The 21,007-nt window shown below is 42.7% G+C and overlaps 1 protein-coding gene across 1 annotated transcript in view; it reads left to right on the top strand.

Moving 5' to 3' along the window:
- The window catches only part of TOGARAM2 (TOG array regulator of axonemal microtubules 2), a 30,883-nt gene extending 10,307 nt beyond the window's left edge, over positions 1 to 20,576 (top strand). Inside the window, 12 exon segments of the mRNA XM_071581956.1 lie at positions 417 to 548; positions 976 to 1,003; positions 2,057 to 2,242; positions 3,908 to 4,013; positions 5,760 to 5,995; positions 7,184 to 7,339; positions 9,246 to 9,360; positions 10,880 to 10,980; positions 12,323 to 12,524; positions 14,724 to 14,940; positions 18,073 to 18,159; positions 20,355 to 20,576. Coding sequence (XP_071438057.1) covers positions 417 to 548; positions 976 to 1,003; positions 2,057 to 2,242; positions 3,908 to 4,013; positions 5,760 to 5,995; positions 7,184 to 7,339; positions 9,246 to 9,360; positions 10,880 to 10,980; positions 12,323 to 12,524; positions 14,724 to 14,940; positions 18,073 to 18,159; positions 20,355 to 20,530 — 1,742 coding nt within the window. The 3' untranslated portion in view covers positions 20,531 to 20,576.
- Positions 20,577 to 21,007: the final 431 nt, after the last annotated feature.

Here is a 21,007-nt window from a genome sequence, read left to right as displayed (position 1 = left end):
CTGCATTCAGTTTTAAACTAAAAGATGGTAGATTTAGATTAGATATTAGGAAGAGATTTTTTACTATGAAGGTGGTGAATTGTTGGAACAGTTTGTCCAGAGAAGCTGTTGTTACTCCGTCACTGAAGGTGTTCAAGGTCAGTTTAGGTGGGGCTCTGAGAAACCTGATCTAGTTGAAGATGTCTGTGCTCAGAAGGGTGGGACTAGGTGGCCTTTAAAGGTCCCTTCCAATGCTGACTTATGATTTTGTGATTCTGTGATCACTGTCCTGTGTCAGTGTGCAACTGTTATGCTTAAAGTTGTTCGGTACAATAAAGAGATGTTACCCAGCTCCAGTGAGTTTTATAGCCCTTTCCAAGCCCATTGTCATGCTGTCCAACACTGTTCACTTACAAGGTCTTTTTTGGTCTCTGCAGGCTTAACTCTACTGCCTATCAGTGTGCACAGAAAGTATCCTGATGCTGCCTTGAAGAAGTTGATCAGCACGCCCTTAATGCCCAGAAAGCCCAATGTCAATGTGGATGTCAGCTTTCCACACAGCTCCTTGGGTAAGCCTGCTCCATTGCTGCCCTTGCACAAGCTTTTTCCTTGCAGGAGCACAAACTGCCTCATTCCTCAGCCACAGCTGGGACCTCAGGTCCATTGCCTGAGAATTGAAAGTGAATCTGTTTTGGATTTACTGCAGCTTGGTGGTACTGGAGCAGTTGATGCTTAGAGATCCATTGAAAAGTTGAGCTGAATAAAGTAGTGGTAAAGGCTTAAGCTCTAGCTTTTGCCCATAGTAATAGTCCAAAATGTAACAGTGGTGCCAGGACACAGCTGTAAGTGCAGAACTAGCCTGATGTGGTTCTCCATTCATATTGAATATATATGTGTATATTTACATACTTGTATAGTGACATCACTGATGTCAGTGGCAGTGATACATTGGTGACCTCCAGATTAGCTCCCATCTGAATATTTTTGATTTTCCAGCTCCTCCATACTTTGTAGAACATGCAAGGTAGCATAAAACCCCTACAGAGTCTATAGCAGTTCATCTAGATTCTGTGCAGTATTTATACTCAATACTTTTCGACAGCTCAGATGTTTTCATCTACACTTCAGAAAATGAGCTTTTGAGTGCAAGACATGAAATTTTTGACCGACAGTGCTTTTGGTGACAAATGAGTTTCATAAGAAATGCATTTATCATCTGAATTTTCTTATACCTTGTAAATTTATCACCAAGAGAGTGTGTTTGCCAACAATTTGCATCTATATTTACATATTTTTATTCTCAGTTCACATTTGGAAGGCTTTTTTATCATAACTATCTAGACTAGAAATTGCATTTTTCCACAAGAGAAAGCTTAGGCATTGTACAGTTTGCAAACAAGTACACTTCATGACAAATAAATTTCACCTCAGCATCTTTGAAATACAGCCAGTGGGTACCTCTGAAATAGTAAATATTCATAATGCTTAGAAAATAACAAAATCCATAAACTACTACTTTCCCAATAGTATGCTAAAATATACATGCACTCAGCTGCCTGCTGTCTAGAATATTTGAAGTAAATGGAAACAGAGGCACTGTCAGATTTAGAGGGTCAGGTATCATATCACTGTTCTGTGGTGGTTGCTCCTTGGGGATTCACCCAAGCCCAGCAGGGTGTTTAGGCTTGGTGTTCACAGGAGGCAGCTGGAGGTCTTTCCTCAGAAAGTTACAGAGGACCTCTGTCCTCAGTGTCTGGGTAATCAGGGAGATGAGACAAGAGAGGCTCCTGAGGAGGTTACACCTGGGGTAGCATGTCCTGCTGGGTGGTGCTGTCTCCCAGTGAGTGTGAGCCCTGTGGCACTATGAACGTGCAGCTGGCCATGGTACCTATATCGACCTGGGAGCTGGTTCTCCGTGTGCAGTTTTCAGGTTTACACAAGGAGCTGGGAGTGTCTGGGAGAGCATTGGTGGCTAGAGAAAGCCATGAGCCAGACAGCAGTGGATTCTCTGAACCAGTGCCAGTTTGTACCCATCTGTAATCTTGGCTGGGAGATTGGGTTGCCATCTGCTCTGCAGTGAGGAGTCTTGCCCGGGGTATGAGACACTTATGTCTGGCCCTCTCCTTACAGCAAACTCACACATGGCCATTGGTCCGGAGCTCAGAAAGAAGCCAGTGTGGGGGAATGTTCGGAAAGGCAGACCCTCTTCTGACCCACAGCAGCTGTTGCTGAGTGCACTGACATGGCTCAGCAGCAACAACTGGTAAGAAAATCCCCTATTCACTTTTTCTTCATCTCAGCATAAAGGTAGGTTAGAATTGTGTTTTTCTAGTGCCTCTAAACCTGGACAGCCAAGAGGTCCAAATGGAACTAGTGAAACTGCTCCAGAGCAGTACAGTATAAAGATTTGAGATCAGCCTTTTATTGGCCTTGGTCTGTAGCAGAGGTTCAGCTGCAGCAGGTCCATGCTGTTTCCTGGCTTTGCCTTCTGCTCCATGTAGCTGCAAATGCAATCTGCAGGCAAGAAAGAAAGCTGCAGAACAAGATGATTTGCTGACTGAAGCCAGAAGCAGGATGAAATTGGTCTTGAGTTTAGAGATTTGGGTGCCTCATGTCACTGGCCCAGCTGGAAGTGAGTAAGGATTTATCTGTGGTCCCACTGCTGGCAGCACTGGCAGAAGACAGAGTCTCCCTGTGACCTCCTGGATGTGAGTCCCAGATGCACCTACAGAGACTTCCTGTTTCTGAGAAATGCACTGAGTTATGGTATAGGGTTGCCTGTAATTTCTTCTCAAGGGCTCATGGCAGAAGACAAGGAAAAGGAAAACACATCCTTTAGGAATCTTGCACTTTTGGAATTCAACTTTTTTCTTTTCACTGCCTAATATGGGCCTGAGATGTTTTGTCAATAATCACAGTGTGTCCTGAAATTAGACACAGACAGGAGTAGACCTGTAGAGGCCCAGCAGTGATGATTTAAATATTTCAGGTGATATTGGTTGTCTTTTTGATTTCTGGGTTAGCGTGTGCTCACTAGGACTCCTTTCACACTGGGATAACCATGAAAAATCTTCCATGATGCATTTCCTCATGCAATTCCTTTGTTTTGCCCCTCTCCCCTTTCTGTTTGGTGCTCTGTGAGATGCAGAGAGCTGCTGCAGGTGTGGGGGGTCCGGGTTACACTTAGGGATCCCTGTAGGATGAGTCCCCAGTCCTATGCTACAGCCCTGATGACTGGGTCATATACCTTCCTGTAGCTCAGGTTCTGCACAAAGCATGTGCTGAAAGGCAGGTTTTTGCACCTTTCAGATTGCATGTTGCTGTTGTGGGTGTTACTATAAGTATGGATTTTCTGGAAAATCCAGCATTCTAGCTGTTCCTGGCCAGGTGTGAAATGTTTTAGGACATAGTGCTTCTTTTTGGTGAGTGTGTGAGCTGGAGCAGAGTGAGTGACAGACAGGACTAGGTTGCAGGGTAGAAACTCAACTGTGGAGAGGCAGTGCAGACTCTCCCTCTTGAACTGCCTGCTGGGGATGACAAAGAAGGAAAATGCCCCAGTAACAGACTGACAGGATTGTGTCTCAGGGAGAGGCACAGGGAGGCTGCAAGGAACATATAAACATGGCACTGTCTCACAGCTTCTAGGAAGCAGTGACAGAGGGACTTCATTTGCCAGAGATTTCAGAAAGGTTGTCTTGTTAAATGGCCACAAATTAACTCATCCAATCTGAAATCCATCTATTTGCCTTTTGGATTTGTGAGTGCTTTTGACAGCCACACCATCCTGTGGCAACGAGTTCCAGGATTTAATTCAAAGTTGTATGAGAAGCACCTCCCTTTGTTTGAGCTGTAACCCTGGTAATTTCAGAGGATGCTGCCGAGTTCCTGAGTGGAGAGAAAAATCAATATTTTTGTTAATGCTTTTCAGGGAGCTGAAGGAGAAGGGACTCCTCAGCATCAAATGCTTGGCTATCTCCCATTCAGAAGTCCTTCTTTGTAGACTTCGGGAGATTTCCTTGGCAGTCACAAAAGAGGTAAGAACATGGTGCTGACTTGTACCTCATACATACTGTGTAGAGTAGATATGTGCTTGCTCATCTACGTGTGTGCCCAGTGTCTCCATTACTATTTTTAGACCTTATTTTTCTAATTGCTGTCACCTATCTATACAATCTATCTATGCATATGGCTATACTTACTGGTATGTAGAGTACCTGACACTCTCCTCTTTGAGCTAGAAGCCATTATAATGCAATATATAAATGCAGAAACTGAGACACTAATTAGGTCATTTGCCACAGCCCAAACCTCTGTCCAAGCTGCAATTAAACACTGCAGCTTTTGCCTGCCAGCTTCCTCCTACTTTCTCTTCCTCCTCAGCATCCTGGGGGTTTGACTGCAGGTATTTATTTTCCAATGTATCCTGATGATGGCTTTTTCTTCTTCCTTTCTGCATGCATTTTTGTCATTGTCCCCCTTTCATTTATCTATTGCCTCTGTCCATGAGTGGAATTCTGCACAGTGGCCTGGCTGTGGGATTTGCAGGGCAGTTGCACATGTCTTCACTACCTCATCTCCTAGTTAACAGAGAGGTCTCAACCTAAGCTCCTTAGTACCATCTGTGGCTGTATTTCCAACTTCGCTTTTGTCTCTGGCCTGAACCAGCTGCTACACAATTGCCAAATGTGTAAAATTTTTCTTTGCTTGGAGAAGACAGTAGGACTTAGCTCATATCCATGAAAATCAGTCCTTCTCTCCAATATTTAATGATGTTGGATGCTTGAATGCCCATTGTGTTGTTGGACTCTTCAAACCTGTCTGTTTAAATAGGTAGAACTTGGATTCTCTCGCTCTCAGATCATCAGCGTTAGGAATAGAAGCCCTTTCAGCTTAGCTCATCTGATTTTGATACCACTTTTATATTTCAGAGGAAATTTCATCCTCTCTGTTCTACACATCCTATGCAGAGACATATTTCAACTTTCATTTCACTCCTGTCCCAGATTTTGCTTTTACAAGCACTTCTAGCACTTTGTTGTTAGTTTTTAGTAGGAGGCACAACTTAGTGTGGGGTAAAGAATCACTGGTCTGTCCTTCAAAGTATCTTTCAAATGAAGCACATGACTCTCGGATGCTTCTCCCTTACCCTTGTGGGAGAGCCTTTTGAAAGTGGGAATTAATCCAGATCTGAATGAAGCAGCACTGAATGCTGTGAAACCCCACTAATGGCAGCTGAAATTGGATGTGATCTCCAGGATCCATGAGTGCCTTGAGGCCAACTGCTAGGCTTCTCCTGAGTAGACAGAGCTACAGATGCACTCAAGCCCCTGCAGCAAATTAGTCTGTAGACTCAAGCCTGTGTTTTCTGTTTCCTGCTTCAGTGCTTAAGCTTAAGATGCTGGTATCACTTTTTTGAACCGCAGAAAAGTCCTACTTTTTCTATTATTGTGTTTCTATGAATAGTGCCTTTGTGGTTTGAAAGCAGCCCTTGCTTTAATTTGTTTATTTTTGTAATAAAAGGGCATAAAATCAAAGCAGTATATAGTATGAGTTAAACAGTACACTTTGTTCTAGGTGTAACAATATTTTTTAGGTAAGTAGGCCTGAGGCCAGAGAAGTTGGTACCAGAGTAAGTACCTTTCTGTTCTTGTGATCTGCTCTTACTGTGCTTTTATCTCCCCCCGGACACAGAGAGAATTCTTTAGTTTTCTGTGGCTTTTGTTTAGGGGAACTGATTTTCTGTATAATGTGATACCTGTTTCTGCTCATGACTTCCCCAGGTGACCAACCTCCGCTCGAAGGTATCTCGCTCTGCAATCATCACTCTTGGAGAGCTTTTTATGACCTTCAAGAAGGACATGGACTCTCAGGTCGATGAAGTTGTTCAGGTCTTGCTTCAGATGGTGTGGAACTCCCCAGAGTTCATTCAGAAAGCAGCCAGTCAGACCCTGGGCATCGTGGTGGAGAATGTGACTCCTTCACGAGCAATGACTGCTCTCATGGATAGTGGAGTCCAGTATGTTGATCTTTTCCAAATTATATCCTTCACCCTACATTGCATGGGTGGGCAAGGAAGAAGGGGAATGATGGGAGGGAAGGGTCCTTTATTCTGCATCTTCCATGTACTCAGTGATCGTATGCTCTGATCAGTCTCACTTCCTTTCCTCTTGTCTCCTACTTCTGCCCTCGACAGCCCATTTGTTTTCATAGTCTGTCAGCATTGTCTAGATGTGGTTGATGGGGAAGTGAAAGTCCCTGCACAGGCTAGTGATAAAACCTTGTGGTTTTGTGGGAAGATGGACAATTGCAATTCTTTTTCATATTTCACAACTCTAACCTCAGAGGCGCTGGGAAAAACCATGCATCATCATTATGCCATTAGCTTGAGAAATAAGGAGGGTAATTACTGAGACATGGAGCACATGGAGGAGGATGTGCTGGGTGTGGCACAGCCTGCACAGCAGGCACAGCGCCTGCCAAGAGGAGCCTTGTATGAGTGTCCTGTCCTTAGAGCTCTACTTTCCATTCAAATTGATGCTTCATATTAGCCTTGAGATGGTGAATCACTTTACAGGCATTTTCACAGGCCAACTCCCATGGGATAGTTGAACCAAACGCAACACTAAAGTATTGCTATTGTGCCTCATAGTTTCCAATAGGCACCATCTAGAACAGGACAACCTGGCTAATATGACTGCCACCCTTTCCTCAGCTTTGGAAAAGAGCATCACATTCAAACTTATCTCTTGCCAAGGCTCACAGAATAAACTGTCTGCATTGCTGGATATTCTGCAGCTTTGCACCGTACAATATTTTTCCCCCTCTTGTTTTTTTCCAAGGGTGTGCAGATTTGGAGATAACTGTGTGGAATAAGCCTCAACCCTGCTGCAGCTCTGTCTGTGTAGTGGGTCCCCTCTGATGGGTCAGCATGAATTTGCTTTCATTTCCCTCTTTCTTTGAGTTAATTTTGGGAACAAAATTGGGTCCAGGGAGAGTGAATTCCTCCCTCTTCCAATGCAGGCTGTCCTTCTGTACAATGCCAACTCTGTGTTTATTTGAGGACAGAATCTTCTACAGATGGCTAAAATTGCAGTGAGAACACAGACCTCCTTCCCCCAGGGATGACAGGGGGCCCTGCTATGACCAAGACATATGTTTCTGGCCCTCCTTTTCCCTCTGCTCTAGTGTTTGGTCTCATTTCCAGGCACCGCCATGTCCTGGTGCGGAAGTGTGCAGCCAAACACCTCCTGACAGTGATGGAGAAGATTGGAGCCACAAAGCTTGCAGGCATACCTGTCAGGGCTGAGAAGCTGGTGCGCCTGGCAGTGAAGCTTGCTCAGGACTGTCACAAGGACACAAGGTAATGATCTTCATATCACCTCCTAAAATATGAAAACTGAAATTGATGTCTGGCTATAAGGGATAAAGCCACAAAAGACTGGAAGGTAAAGTAATATTAAGTTACTTCACAGTATGCATAAGGCTCACAGAATCATAGAATATGCTGAGTTGGAAGGGACCTATCAGGATCATTGTGTCCCAACTACTGGCTCTGCACAGGACACTCCAGAAATCACACCATATGACTGAGAGCATTGTCCAAACGCTTCCTGAACTCAGACAGGCTTATTGCTGTGACTGCTTCCCTGGGTTTTCTGGGGAAGTGACTGTGCTGGGTAATGTGAGGTTGTTGTGCTGGTTTAAAGGTAAACCAGCAGGAGAAATGAACCTTACACAAAAGAGATTATAGGTCATAGTTACAATTTAATGAAAATATTACTATAAATGCAATGATACAAAGAGGAATTGGTTTTAACCCACAAAACCCAGAAGTATAACCCAGCAACCTAGGGCACAAAGAGAATGGTGTTTGTTAGCCCCTGTGCTGAGACCCCCCATAGTTCCTCTGAGTCCAGAGTAGAAGGAAGGGAAAAAACCTGTTGATGCAGATGATGGTCGCAGTCTGGTTGAGAGTGGTTGCCGCAGTCCTGTCGAGGTTCTGCTCCTCCTCTGGATCTGACGAGTGGTACCAGAAGTCTCCAAACCCCAAGATTATGTATATTCAGGTTCAGGTGGAAATGCCCAGTACCTCCCCCAGGGTGGGGAGTTCCACAATGGGTGATCTAACTCTATGATTCATGGGTATTTTTGGAATCATTGGTGGCCCATTAGCAGACATGCCCCCTCAGGCTGGGTGTGAAGGTGCTAATGCCTCCCCGGAGGGAAGTTATCACAGCTCCTATCTCACAGGCTTCCTTCTTTAACACCCAGCTTGCAGCCTGAGGGGTCAGCTGTACCCTGGGCAGCTGCTGCAAATGGTCCATTGTTAACAGTTCATGGGAAATTATATAGAGGGTGTAGGATACACAGCTTTGGTCACACCCACACAGTGATATACTGGTCCCAGCTGCTGAACTAGGACAGTTGTCCAGCCAGGACCATTGCCAAATTCCTGTGACTTGAATGATGCTTTACTGAGATCAAACCAACTCAGATTAGTCAGTCAAACAATTTTGTTTGGTCTTATGGAAGCTACATAAAGCTGAAGTGTTGGCCACTTTATCACTAAAGGATCCCAAGCGTTTTTTTTCTCATGAAGTTAACAGTGTTTTAGAAATATTGCAGGTATCTTTAGTGTTGTATTTCCTCTTTCTGATCCTCTTCTGCAGTTCTGCATAATGCTTTTGTCTGTGGCTAACAACCTCCACGTTTCTTCTTGAAGAAAGCGATAGTTTCTTAGTAGCAAAATCAAGCCAAACCAACAAACACGCCTCACTTTGATGATTAAATTCCCATTAATAGATGCCAAGAACACCTGAGCAACTAGCTGCCTGTGTGCATACATGTAGTATAGAGTAATCAATAGTAAGCATGAAGTGATTTGTCTTGTAAATATTGTGAAAAGGTAAATATTGTGAAATGGCAGAAAGATACTGCTAATAAGCTCTTGACAACAAAGCAGATGCACTTTCCTTGTTCCATGGGATCCTTCAATCTTGCAAAAGCATACCCACAACTTCAGAGTGAAATTGTATTTTTCTGTTGCCCCATATTCTCCTCTCACCTCTTGTGTTCAGCTGACAGCACCGTGCAGTCACAAGTGGAGGTAAATATCTCTTTGCTGAATAGGTAATGCCTTCTCCTGGAAGTATTGTACCTGATGAGTTTAAAGTATCAGCTTATTCTGTTAACACTTTTCTTTTGTTTATTCACAAAGGAGAAAAGGCAGTAATAGTCTATATTAACTTTTCTCTTTCCTGTATTAGGTTTTCTGGATGGAAGATGCTGCATATATTGATGGATCATCAAAAATTCAAAAGGCTTTTGAAACAATCTGTTTCTGCTCATGACTTGAAAGATATTCTGGAAAGAATGAAGAAAGTAAGTTCTTGGCAGGAGGAAGTCTCTTTATACAAGTATTGAGATTGCTAATATGAGATCAAACATACCTAATCTGTCTTTATCTCATTCTTCTTCTGCTAAATCATTTTGCTTCTGGGAATGAACTGTTGATCATCAGCCTGTTTATCTGCAGACAACGAAAGAACTTGTATTATTAGAAATAAAGTAGGGTTTTGAATATTTTGAATACCAACCACAAACCGGAAAGGGAAATAGAAAATGTGTTTACATTTAAACATAAACCACCTCCCCAGCCCCAATGAAGCAATTAAATGAGAATAGTGCTTCTGAAGATAATAAAGTCTTTGCAAAAGATGAAGGAAGTAGTAGTGCCAAGAAAATTTTCAAATATACAAAAGATGGACAAGGCAATCATAATTACTACAATTATTGTCTGTCTTCTGGGAATACTGCCCTGCTGTCATGCTCTGTGGAGCTGGAAGAAACTTGGTGAATTCAGCATCATCCAGCAGAAAATCATCTGGGTTTCTTTTTTCATTCCTTTTCATTTACATTCTAGAAAGGAATGTCCCTTTTGTACAGCAATAAGGAAAGTGAATGTGAACCAAATCAACTCCCAGCACAATGGGCCGGCCTCCAGAAAGTCTGAAGTTTTCTGCTGTCCCCTTTAAGAACCCTTGTTGCCTACCAGTTTGCATTGTTACCATTTATACTCAGGACTAAGGAATTCAGGATTTGATACTGCTGCTCATTATGGTAGCTCTTACAACCTGTCTTGGGTTATCAAAACCAAATAGTTGACATGTTACGGGTTTAGCCAAGCCTAGATTTAGGCTTTAGTTTTAGAGTAGGCCTCAAATTATCAGCTGACTTGAGCTGGGTCAGGCCAGCTGACAGCTGACTTCTACTGGCCAGTGGTATTCCATACCATATTCTGACGTCATCTCAAGTATAAGTACAGTAGAGTAGGAGGAGTTCTCTCAGTCCCTCATGACTGCTCATCTGGGAAAGATGTATTGTGTTGTTCTCCTGGACCAGGCCCTACCACCACTTGCTGCTGTGGTATCTTAGGAGAGTAAAATGTTTAGTCTTACTCTTCTCTCTGCTTGGGTCTGTCCCTTGGGGGATTGAGTTCTTTTGGGTGACTTGTAGCTAGAATGGTGGGATTTGTGTTCAGTGGGGAGTGGGGACTTATTGTTTGTTATTTCTAACTTGTGTACGTGTGTTTATGTTGTAGTCTTCTTTTATTTTTCTCTTTTCTCTATAAATAGATAAATCTGTTTTAAGTTTTTTGCCCTCTTCTTTCACTTTTCTTGGTGAGGGGAGGGGATTTCTGACTCTGTGTTTGGGTACTTGTCATTTTGCCAGCTCAACCCAACACATGGCATCACTGAATCTCTAGCCTGTCTCCTTCTGTAAGTTAAGAAATGTTTTCCCAAGCCTTTTCTGGTAGATGTGATCTTGGTTATAACTTGCACTTTAAACAATTTCCTATTTTATCTTCTAAAGACCCATAGTTTGTTATATGTCTTTGTAGGGGATAGAAGACTATGAAGGTGAACCTTCACCTGTTGAGAACCCCAGGAAGAGGAGGAACAATGCCTTGATGCCTCAGGCCAAAATGCCTTCTTGTGGAGGGTAATGAGCACTTCTGTTAGATCTGATGAAGCACATGACAAGTTTTACACATCTTCCTCAGGAAAATATTTCTGGTGGAGATATCTTGTGCCAGAGATTGTTTCCTTTCCCTACAAATGTCCTGTGATAAAAAATATCCATTTCCGCCTTGTGCTGAACACAACTTCTCTAGAGGGTTTTTCACAATAATTGAGAGACAAACACCCTCTGGTTGCAGCTCAGAAGATCCAGTGCAGTGGAAAGGACAGTGTTGTAGAGGCTGTGAGAGGGTCACATCTCTGCTGCCTGATTTGGAACAAGTAATTTGATCATATTTTTTTTAAATCTGAGTGAAGTCCGTTTTAGATGGGTGGTTTGATAGTCCCAGCCTAGAACCAAGATGCCATTCCAAAAAATAGCACTTCCCATGCATGTGGTTTGGCCTGGCTACATCATGGTTTTCTGACCCCTAAACAGTACCAAGTTTGAGTAGTAAGTAGCAAGTCAATTCCTGAGTAGTTGTGGCCAAGAGATGTCTCAATGTGCACTTTTTCTCTAGATATTAATGTCATTCTTGCTGTTTGGTTGATGGAGAGAAAGTTGTTTTTCTTTTTTCCTCTGTGCTAAAATCAGCATTTAGGATAGAAATTTGGTCCTTGCTGTCTCCTCATGCCAGTGTGAGCACTACTTGTGCCTGTTCTCCTCTGATAACAGAGGGGATTTATTTAGCTCTCTTATGCTCAGCGGTGCAGGAAGATGACCACATGCCTCACTAGCATGGTTAGGATCTTCCCATGGTCATGGAGAGAGAGGTTGATTGAAGAGAATTGTTCCCAGTGGGTTTGTGAAGCTGTAGATCCAGTATCTAGAGAAGCAATAATGTGAGCATGGTGGTGAGATGTCTGGCTTCTTTTTTCATCTGTGTTACTGATCTTGTGGATCCTTCAGATATACCCCTATTCATCTGTTCAGATGCATCTGAGCTATTTTCCAAGATTGCCTTACCTAGTGTAGTGAGACTTCTCCAGAGTAATAATTTCCTGATTATAATACAGACACTCCCATATGATGAGGCATTTAAACTTTGAAGTAGTGTCTATCTTTCCCCACAAAGCAATGCTAGATGTGTACTTGAGAAGGCATCTGAAGATAAATGAGGTGCAACTTCTCTTTAGTTTTCTTGAGTAAGCACTAGCAAGAATGTTTCTTGCAGATTGTCTCCTATAATGATTGTCATGAGATCCAAGTTGTTTTTCAGATCAGGATCCAGCTGAAATCACATCATTAGGAAGCCTCCTCAAGAGTGTTTCCTCACAATTAACTGAATATGTTATCACCAACAGGTATTGGTTTTATTTTCCAGTTTGGAGTCAAGCTTCGATGTGCATTTACACCATGCAAAAGTCCATCTTAAGTTACTTCCAACTGTGGAAGAAACGAAGCTGCTCCTGCAGCTTTATGATCTCCTGAAAGCCAAGGAGTTTCAGACACGAATAGAGGGAGTATCACTTCTGCTAGATCTCTGCAAACGCAGCCCCCGGCTCATCTCTAATAACATTGTCCAGGTATGTAGTGTGTCTCCATTGCTCCTTTGCTTTAGCTCCTTTACCAAGCCTGTACCATTGAAATTAATTGAATGTGTCCTGGTGCTACACCCTAGTTTTTTGGGACAGGCTGATCCCTCTTATCCAGAATAATTTAACTCAGTTCCCAGTTCAGGACAAGTAATTTCAGTCTAGATGTATTTCTCTGACTGAAGCCTATTGGTGCTGTTCATTAGATGATGACAGAATTTACTATTGCTGTAGTTCCTGCTGTCTCCTACTCCCAGATGGGTTAAGTAAAGGAAGTCAATCACTGAAAACATGGCAGTTATTCTCTAGCCAAAAAATGGGTTGGGATGAGAAAGAGAAGTATAAGGCTGAGTTTGTTTTAAAATTGTTTTTAACATGATGATTCTGTGAGCTCTATCTTGTCATGTACAAGCAAAACTCTGCCTACTTGTTTCCATCCTCATCCTTTCTTTTCTTGGGACTGTTCTCACCCTTCCCCATTTTTTTTATCTCTTTGAAAGAGGAGAAAAATGGTTAAAGACAGATGACAGATCTTCTCTTCCTTCTCCTCCCAGTAGTTGCTTTTCCCCCTTTTCCAGAAAATGGTGCCTGATAATGTGGCTGTCAAAGGACTGAACCTACTCTAATGAGATCTGCACAGCACATTAAACTCCAGAATTCTGCCTTTTAGTTAGACAAACGGTCTGGACTCTAAAAAGTTGATCAGAGCCCTGCATTTCTCCAGACACAGGTTCTGTGTCAGATAAAACAAAACTTGGATCTCAGCCTGCCACAGTTTTGCCAAAATCAAAATTACCCTCAGTACTTAGGTTAGGAGCTGGCTGGAGGGCCAGGCCCAGAGAGTGCTGGTGAACGGGGCTGCATCCAGCTAGCGGCTGGTTACCAGTGCTGTCCCCTGGGGGTCCGTGTTGGGTCCAGTCTTATTTATCATCTTTATTGATGATTTAGATGAGGGGATTGAGTCCATCATCAGCAAATTTGCTGATGATAACAAGTTGGGAGGGAGTGTCGACCTGCTGGAAGGCAGGAGGGCTCTGCAGAGGGATCTGGATAGACTTGAGAGATGGGCTGATTCCAGTGGGATGAAGTTCAATAAGGCCAAGTGCCGGGTCCTGCACTTTGGCCACAACAACCGGCCAGGCAGAAAGGGACCTGGGGGTCCTAATTGACAGGAAGCTCAACATGAGCCAACAGTGTGCCCAGGTGGCCAAGAAGGCCAATGGGATCCTGTCCTGGATCATAAATAGCATGGCCAGCAGGACCAGGGCAGTGATCCTTCCCCTGTACTCTGTGTTGGTGAGGCCACACCTTGAGTATTGTGTTCAGTTCTGGGCCCCTCAGTTCAGAAAGGATATTGAGGTGCTGGAGCGAGTCCAGAGAAGAGCAACAAGGCTGGGGAAGGGACTGGAGCACGAGTCCTGTGAGGAGAGGCTGAGGGAGCTGGGGTTGTTTAGCCTGGAGAAGAGGAGGCTTAGAGGTGACCTCATCACTGTCTAGAACTACCTGAAGGGAAGTTGTAGCCAGGTTGGGGTTAGTCTCTTCTCCCAGACACTCAGCAATAGGACAAGGGCCACGGGCTTAAGCTCTGCCAGGGGAACTTCAAGTTGGATATCAGAAAAAAATTCTTTACAGAGAGGGTACCCCAAAGGCACAAGTAATCAGGCATTGGAATGGCCTGCCCAGAGAGGTGGTGGATTCACCGTCCCTGGAGGTTTTTAAACTGAAATTGGACTTGGCACTCAGTGCCATGATCTGGTAAATGGACTGGCGTTGGACCAAGGGTTGGACTTGTTGATCTTGAAGGTCTTTTCCAACCCACTTGATTCTATGATTCTATACTTGAGGCAACTGTATGGAAAAATGATTTCGTACTTCTGTACCAAAGATACTGTTTTTGCATTAATAAAATGGGATTAATTTAGTGATTTATAGGTGAAGAGACACACCATAGGAACTATTCTGTCCCCACTCAAACCTCTTAAAAACATATGAAGATCTTTCAACCAACATGAGTTTGCTCAACCATTCCAGTGAGTAACCCATGGGAAAACAGTAAAATTATGCTAGCAAGGGCTGACCTGACAGAAAGGATTACTTTCATCTTTTACATTGATGAGTACTCGTTTCTACATCCATTCTTAAAACAAAGACATTTTAATACAGCTTTCATGTCTTTTGTTTTCTTAACAGATTTTTGATTATTTTATCCGGAGAATTTGCGATTACAACAAGAAAGTGAAGCAGCGGGCACTGGAGGCACTGGCTTTGATGATAACTATGCTCAGAGGTGGCTTAAACCCAGTGCTGATCCGTCTGGTGGAAGCAGTCACCAGCAACCTGAACTCAAAGCACGTGGGGATTTATGCTGCAGCTGTGAAAGCACTGGAAGCAGCCATTGCTCACCTAGGTAACGCTGACCTCTGACATCGACAGATGTGGCTCCTCCCTCTCAGAGTCAAATAAGCACTGAGACTGTTCATAGCTGTTGTTGTCTGTGGAAATATCCAGATGATATCTACCAGAAGCAGTGGTGATGCAGTCCTTATGTGCTAGCCCCCAAACAGACTTGAATGTGTATCAGCATTTCCCCAAAGTCCCAGGAGCCTTTGGCTCTGTCCTGCTTGTCTGATTTGGTACAGAAGGAGCTGAACAATAAATTCTGTACTCCAACTTTACTAGAATTCAGGGACAAAGGGATTTTTGGAGCTTGCTTGAGCTCAGTTTGACTTCTCAAATGAATTGCTTTGCTGTTGGAGTGAAGGGACACTGGCCCATCAGAGTTTCTGCAGAGCAGCCTCCTGAAAGGCTCTTCATTATTGGTATTAGCTGGTCCTTCCATTTTTCATCTTTCTTTGTGTTCTCTTTTCAAAGGGGAATTTATGATTTGCCAAGCTCATTTCTTTAGAACAAACAGGTATAAATCCAGTTGTAAATGATGGCTTGTTCCACATGTTGTTCTGTATGGGGCAAGATCACTATAGCAAATAACTACATAGTCAAGGTCTGCTGTAAATTCCTGTGCCACACAGATTTATGTCAGCTGTAAAAATGCAGCATTGGGTGAATATGCCTGAAAAATTTAGTGTTGAAGAGGCGAGTCTTAAAAGGGAGTTACCAACTTTCTACACATCAGCTGCTTTGCAAGTTCATTGAATTTGCTGACTCACTGCCTTTCTGTGTCCCAAGTATAGGATTATTCCTGTTCATGAAGTGGGGGAAAGAGTGTGAGACCTGTACTGCTCTTGGCCCTCAGCCATTTTTTTTGCGGTGCGTGAGAGAAGTCTGGGAAAAAGCTGCCTGGTCCTGCTAATAGTGGATGTGGCAAACAGATCCCTTCAGGATTTTGTACAGAGCTTTGTGACATTCCCCTCTCACCATTTCTGAGATCACCATAAATTTTCCATGGTGGCAGATACCAGAGCAGGAGCAAGGCATATCTATTTCTAATCACTATGACTTTACCCAGAGATAGGTTCAAGTAAACAAGGTGGGATATATTTTTTAGTTCTGCACAATTTTATGGATGTTTGCAAAAATTCAAACAAGCAACTGAATCACAAATATTTCAAAATTCAACACCTAGGGCTTTAGTGCAGGAAGGAAGTCTCTAGTGGAAAAACGCATGAGCAAAATCTTCCCATGTACTTTAAAACTGTCTGCCTTTACAAATTAAAATCAAGTGGCAAATGACAAGAAACCTCCTGACTCTAAATGGTTGTGCAATGCTCCCATCTTAGGTTAAGTGAGCAAGCACATTGTCCTGCCCCATTGCTCCACTGAGCTTCATAGCTGGAAGCCCAGCTATTGCTCTGAGAGTCTGTCTTCACATGCCTCAGTTTTGGGTGAGACTTCCTCATCTGTGTTGCCTTCTCCTCTTTCATGAAAAAATGCCCATCAGATGGCTGCTGCCTGATGCCAAGGCAAGGAGCCAGGCCAGCAGCCTACATAGCTCCCAGAGGAACCAGCCCTCTGCAAGAGGGGAAGGGAAATTTCCCTGTAGATGTTAAAGTAGCAAAGAGGGATTTGCAGTGAAAATGAGTGCATGGAGAAGTAGAAGCTTCTTTTGCTCATATTGCAAATGCTGGGCTGTCTGTCCTGCAGCCAACAGGTTTAGCTAATAGGCAGAGCAGAGAGTTACAGCTGAGTTCATAAGAACAGAACTGCTTGCCACCTTGTTTTGCCTAAAAGCCATTAAAAGCTCCTCTGTCTTCAGGCCTCTCAAGGCAGCTAAAGTAGCAGTTGGGTAAACGTGTTATTGACTTGAGCTTTATTGTTTCAAAATGCACAGGGCATTTGAAAATCTTAAAATGAAAGGTGAATTGTGCCTATACACTTGGATTCCTAAGAATGAAGCAAATGAACAGTTTTCCCTCACATACACAAAGCTGGAGTTTTCTCTGAAAATCCATGTAGATACCAATATTAATGTTTAATTAACATTTTGAGCTCCTTCAAGATTTCCGGATCTCAGGGAATTTTTTTAACAAGCATCAGCTGAAAAGTAACTCTCTGGGGATGAACAGCAAAGGTGAAACAATATCTGCCAATTTGGCAAGAGTATGAGACAAAAAGTGAAGTGTCTGCTTAAAAAGGTGAATGAGAAGAATGTAATTACCAAAGCAAAAACTTAATTAGGATAGTAGGGTCAGTTCTTTACTGCATGCTGTCATTAGGGACTTCCTTTTTGTATCTCGTGCAAAAAAGGAGCTCTCAATAATACAGCGCTACTTAAAACCACTTCAGGATTTACCTCTGTAGTGGTTCACAAAGAAGTAGGTTGTCTGATTTATCAGTGCCACTCCTGGTGACATGGCACTGACACGGTGACATGAGGTATCGTAGTGCATCCCACGCACATTCTGTCTCCAACAAAAGCTTTGATCTGCTCATTAGAGTGGTAAGACTGCAGGCTTGCAGGCCAGCCCAGGCAACAGTTTATAAATGCAAACCAGACCCTCAAATCAACAACACACAGCGTAGGAAAAACTGAAATACTTATGACAGTCAAGTACTGGGAAATCAGTTTGTTTTTCAGTCTCTCCACCAAGATGTTACAAGAGCCCCCAAGAGTGGATGGCAATGAGCAGTAATGTCTTTTGTAAGAGTAACTTGGAGTCTTGTCTGTAGGTCCCAACAGGTAACTTGAAGATTTAAAAAAGTTTATCTTTAAAGTGGGAATGGATATGTGAACTTTTGAGCCATCTCACCCTTTTCCTTAGGGAAGGGAGGAGATCACTTCTGCAAAGTTCTGGGATGCAAATCCTGTTCACTGCTTACATGTGATTTGAATTTTGAGGTCCCCAATGTGAGATGTTTAACGCAACTGGTAAAGCAGACAACTTTGGATTTACAAATGTGAAATGAGAGCTTTTCTTTTTGAAATTAAAATCCTCCTGAGTAAGCATGAAGGAAATAAGAAGAGAACTTGGAAACTGGCAGAAATTTATTTAAAAAAATTCAACTGTCTCTGCCCTTTCCCTCACAATCCTTTCTCTTATGACCTCAAAAGAGTGAGCAGAAATAAATGTTTCTCTTTCAGATAAAGTATCGATGCTGAAAGAATTTAGCAAACGAATGAGTCAACTGAGTGGCCAAGCTCTGCTGGTTGTCATGGAACATCTCTCAGGTATCGTCTGCTCCAGCTAATCTCCACATCTAAGCCAAGAAGTTTTCCGAAGGAATATTTAGAAGGAATGCCTGTGAACAGACAGTACAGTAGCTCATCAATATGTGAGCTTGTCTCTCCTGCAAAATACACATAAAAGGTGTATTTGGCAGGTTTTTGCCTGGCTGATGCAGGGGCTGAATGCGAGATGGGGGTGGTGGTCAGGGCTGAGCCCTCACTGGGGCATCTCAGGACCTGACTTCAGGAAAGAGAGGGGCTAAAAATACCCTAGCTGGCTCCTCTCTTGGAAGGACAGTACAGTAAAGGTCAGGGAGGTCTCGGAGAGCTCTCTTTTTGAAAGCAAAAAAATGGTGGTAAATGGTATTTCTAGGGATCAGTTTGTTTGGTCCTCACAGAATTCTTGTTTTCCTGTTGGAAACTTTTGAGGCTGAACCCTGCAGTGCTTGATGGTCATAGTGTAGGTCAAAACTCAAAAAACACCTTATAGGTAAGGATTTTGTACAAGGCAGAATTTGAGGGCAGAGGGGTAGAAACTGACTGCTGAGGCTCCCTGCCTATATTGCAGAAATAGCATTGGACTCTGAGCATTTCAGGATGTGCAAGCAGCCTGTTTCTGCATCAGCACTGTCCAACATGCTACAAATGCAGCTGATAATTGATTTATAATAGTAGCTTGCTATGTCAGCAATAGCCAAGGAATTGGAAAAATGATATTCTCCATATATACTAGAGAACACTATTTATATCTTTGCTTTAATTACGGCTAAATCCACCACTAATTATGCCAGCATCTTTTAATGCAAGGTTTAATACACTTTGCTTCTTCATTATGAATCGCAAAAGGGCACACTCAGCCATAGTGAATGTTAAAAGGATCTTTAAAGATAATTTCAATAAAGTAAATCTCCAGAAACAGAGAATTTAGTTTTGCAGCTATTTTAATATCTTTTTCAAATAAAGTATTTGAACATAAATTAGGACCATTTTAGAAAGAGCAGATGTTCTCTCTGGGATTTAGTGGGAATAGACAGCTCCTTCTCTTCTGAAGTTTCATATTGACCAATGTCTAATTGCATTTAAACTCAAATTAACTCCCAATTTAAAATAGGTACCACAACCCTTTTTCTGCTTACCAGAACTGAATGACTGCTGCTAGATTAACAATGCAGAGAAATTGAAGGTTATTCCACCATGGAATGATAAATGGTTATTGTATAACATTTTGACTGAACAGAAAACAAGAATGGTCTTCAGACCATTTCAGATTTTGATCTCTCAGAAAAATCTGCCATGTAAGGAGCCTAATGGTAGTAAATTTTTGTTAGTATTTAATACACTTCATTTCAGAAAATGAGCAGAGAGCAGACTTCAGAGAGAATGCGAGAGAACACTTGTTTTTTGGTTACATTTCAGCCTCCTGTGTAACATTTTTGTATCTCTATTCCGCTACTTCAGTGCACATTGGGAGAGTAAATGCCATTGTGAGGGTAAATGCCATTACAATTTTGAGATGCTCAAATGCCATGGCAATGGGGTCTGGGTAATTATATAAGACACCCTGAAGTTTGAAACAACTGTTCATTAGAAGCCACAAAATATGAGGGGAAAAAAAGCTTAGATTCAACCATTCTGCCAAAGACATCAGTCACTGTTGTTTCTAATAAAACTGTCAAGCAGCAGCCATCTTTTGTAGGCTGGAGTTTTGAAGTGTGGTGTGGTACTGCCCTTTGCTGTGTGCCACTGATGGAACTGCCAGATTAGACTTTTGGCATTTTACATCAAAGGTCACAAAAAAGTAATCACCCCTTTTATTAGAAATCTTTCAGTTACCTCTGTAAGGTGCATTTCAAAATCTTCAGCAGTGGATTTGGACAACTTCTTAATGGAAATAAACAGCAATTTGACATTTTAGTAATTTGTCATCCAGGAACAGATAGTGAAATGATTTACTAAATGTGTAAGATTCACTTTGCTAAGTCTGTCACCAATACAAGGCCTCTGATTTAGAGAAATTGGTCTTGAGGGGTTGGTTGTTCTGTTCAGTGGATGATCAGCTGCTTTGCCTGTTTCTGGGTCACCAGGCTCTTTGTACTCGCTGGTATTAGCCAGAAAATTCTCCCAAGAACAAAGATATTGGTAGGTACTGTTTTGCATTAAGGTTGATTGTTAACAAGCTTGTCTCTCTCACCTGGCAGTGCTTGTGACCTGTATTTATCCCAGGAGCCCTGAAGTTGTCCAGCGCTACGTCCTGCCCGTCCTCCGCTCTGTCCTGGGGAACAAGGTCTCGACCATCCGAGGCGCCAATGCCAGGGCTGTGGTCGCCAAACTTGAAAAGGCCCTCTGTGAGGCAATGGGCTTCTCTATAGGCTAAAGTTTTCAAACTAGATGTATTCTGTGCTTACAATAAACTTAAGCAAAGAAACAAAGAAAACTTAGCTCAAATCCCAAAGCTTTGCTCATTTGCAATCTGAGACAAATCTCGCTCATAGCTGTCTTCAATCACAATTTTATATGTAAGAAGAAGACACACATTTCACTGGGAAAAGATGCACTGCTTTTGAAAAAGACAGATATGTGCGTATTTACCCAGGACAACAGTCAAGTGGTGGTGTTTGTAACTTGTTTGCAGAAGGATGAGTTGACTATGAGGCCAGTAACAGGTGAGAAGGGTTTCTCAAATCTATTTATACTCCAGCCTGGGTGGCATTCAGCCCAGAGCTATGGGATAGTTTATTACCATGGACCAGCACTTGGCAGCATAATGAATTCCTGCATAGCTGGAACAAGCACTTCTGGGTTCAGCTCCAACTTTTGGGGGACTGCATGACCATTGACAATGCTGCCTTTC

This window comes from Pithys albifrons, chromosome 2 (assembly GCF_047495875.1).
Source record: "Pithys albifrons albifrons isolate INPA30051 chromosome 2, PitAlb_v1, whole genome shotgun sequence".
Taxonomy (NCBI): domain Eukaryota; kingdom Metazoa; phylum Chordata; class Aves; order Passeriformes; family Thamnophilidae; genus Pithys; species Pithys albifrons.
This window is presented reverse-complemented; position numbering and strand designations above follow the sequence as displayed.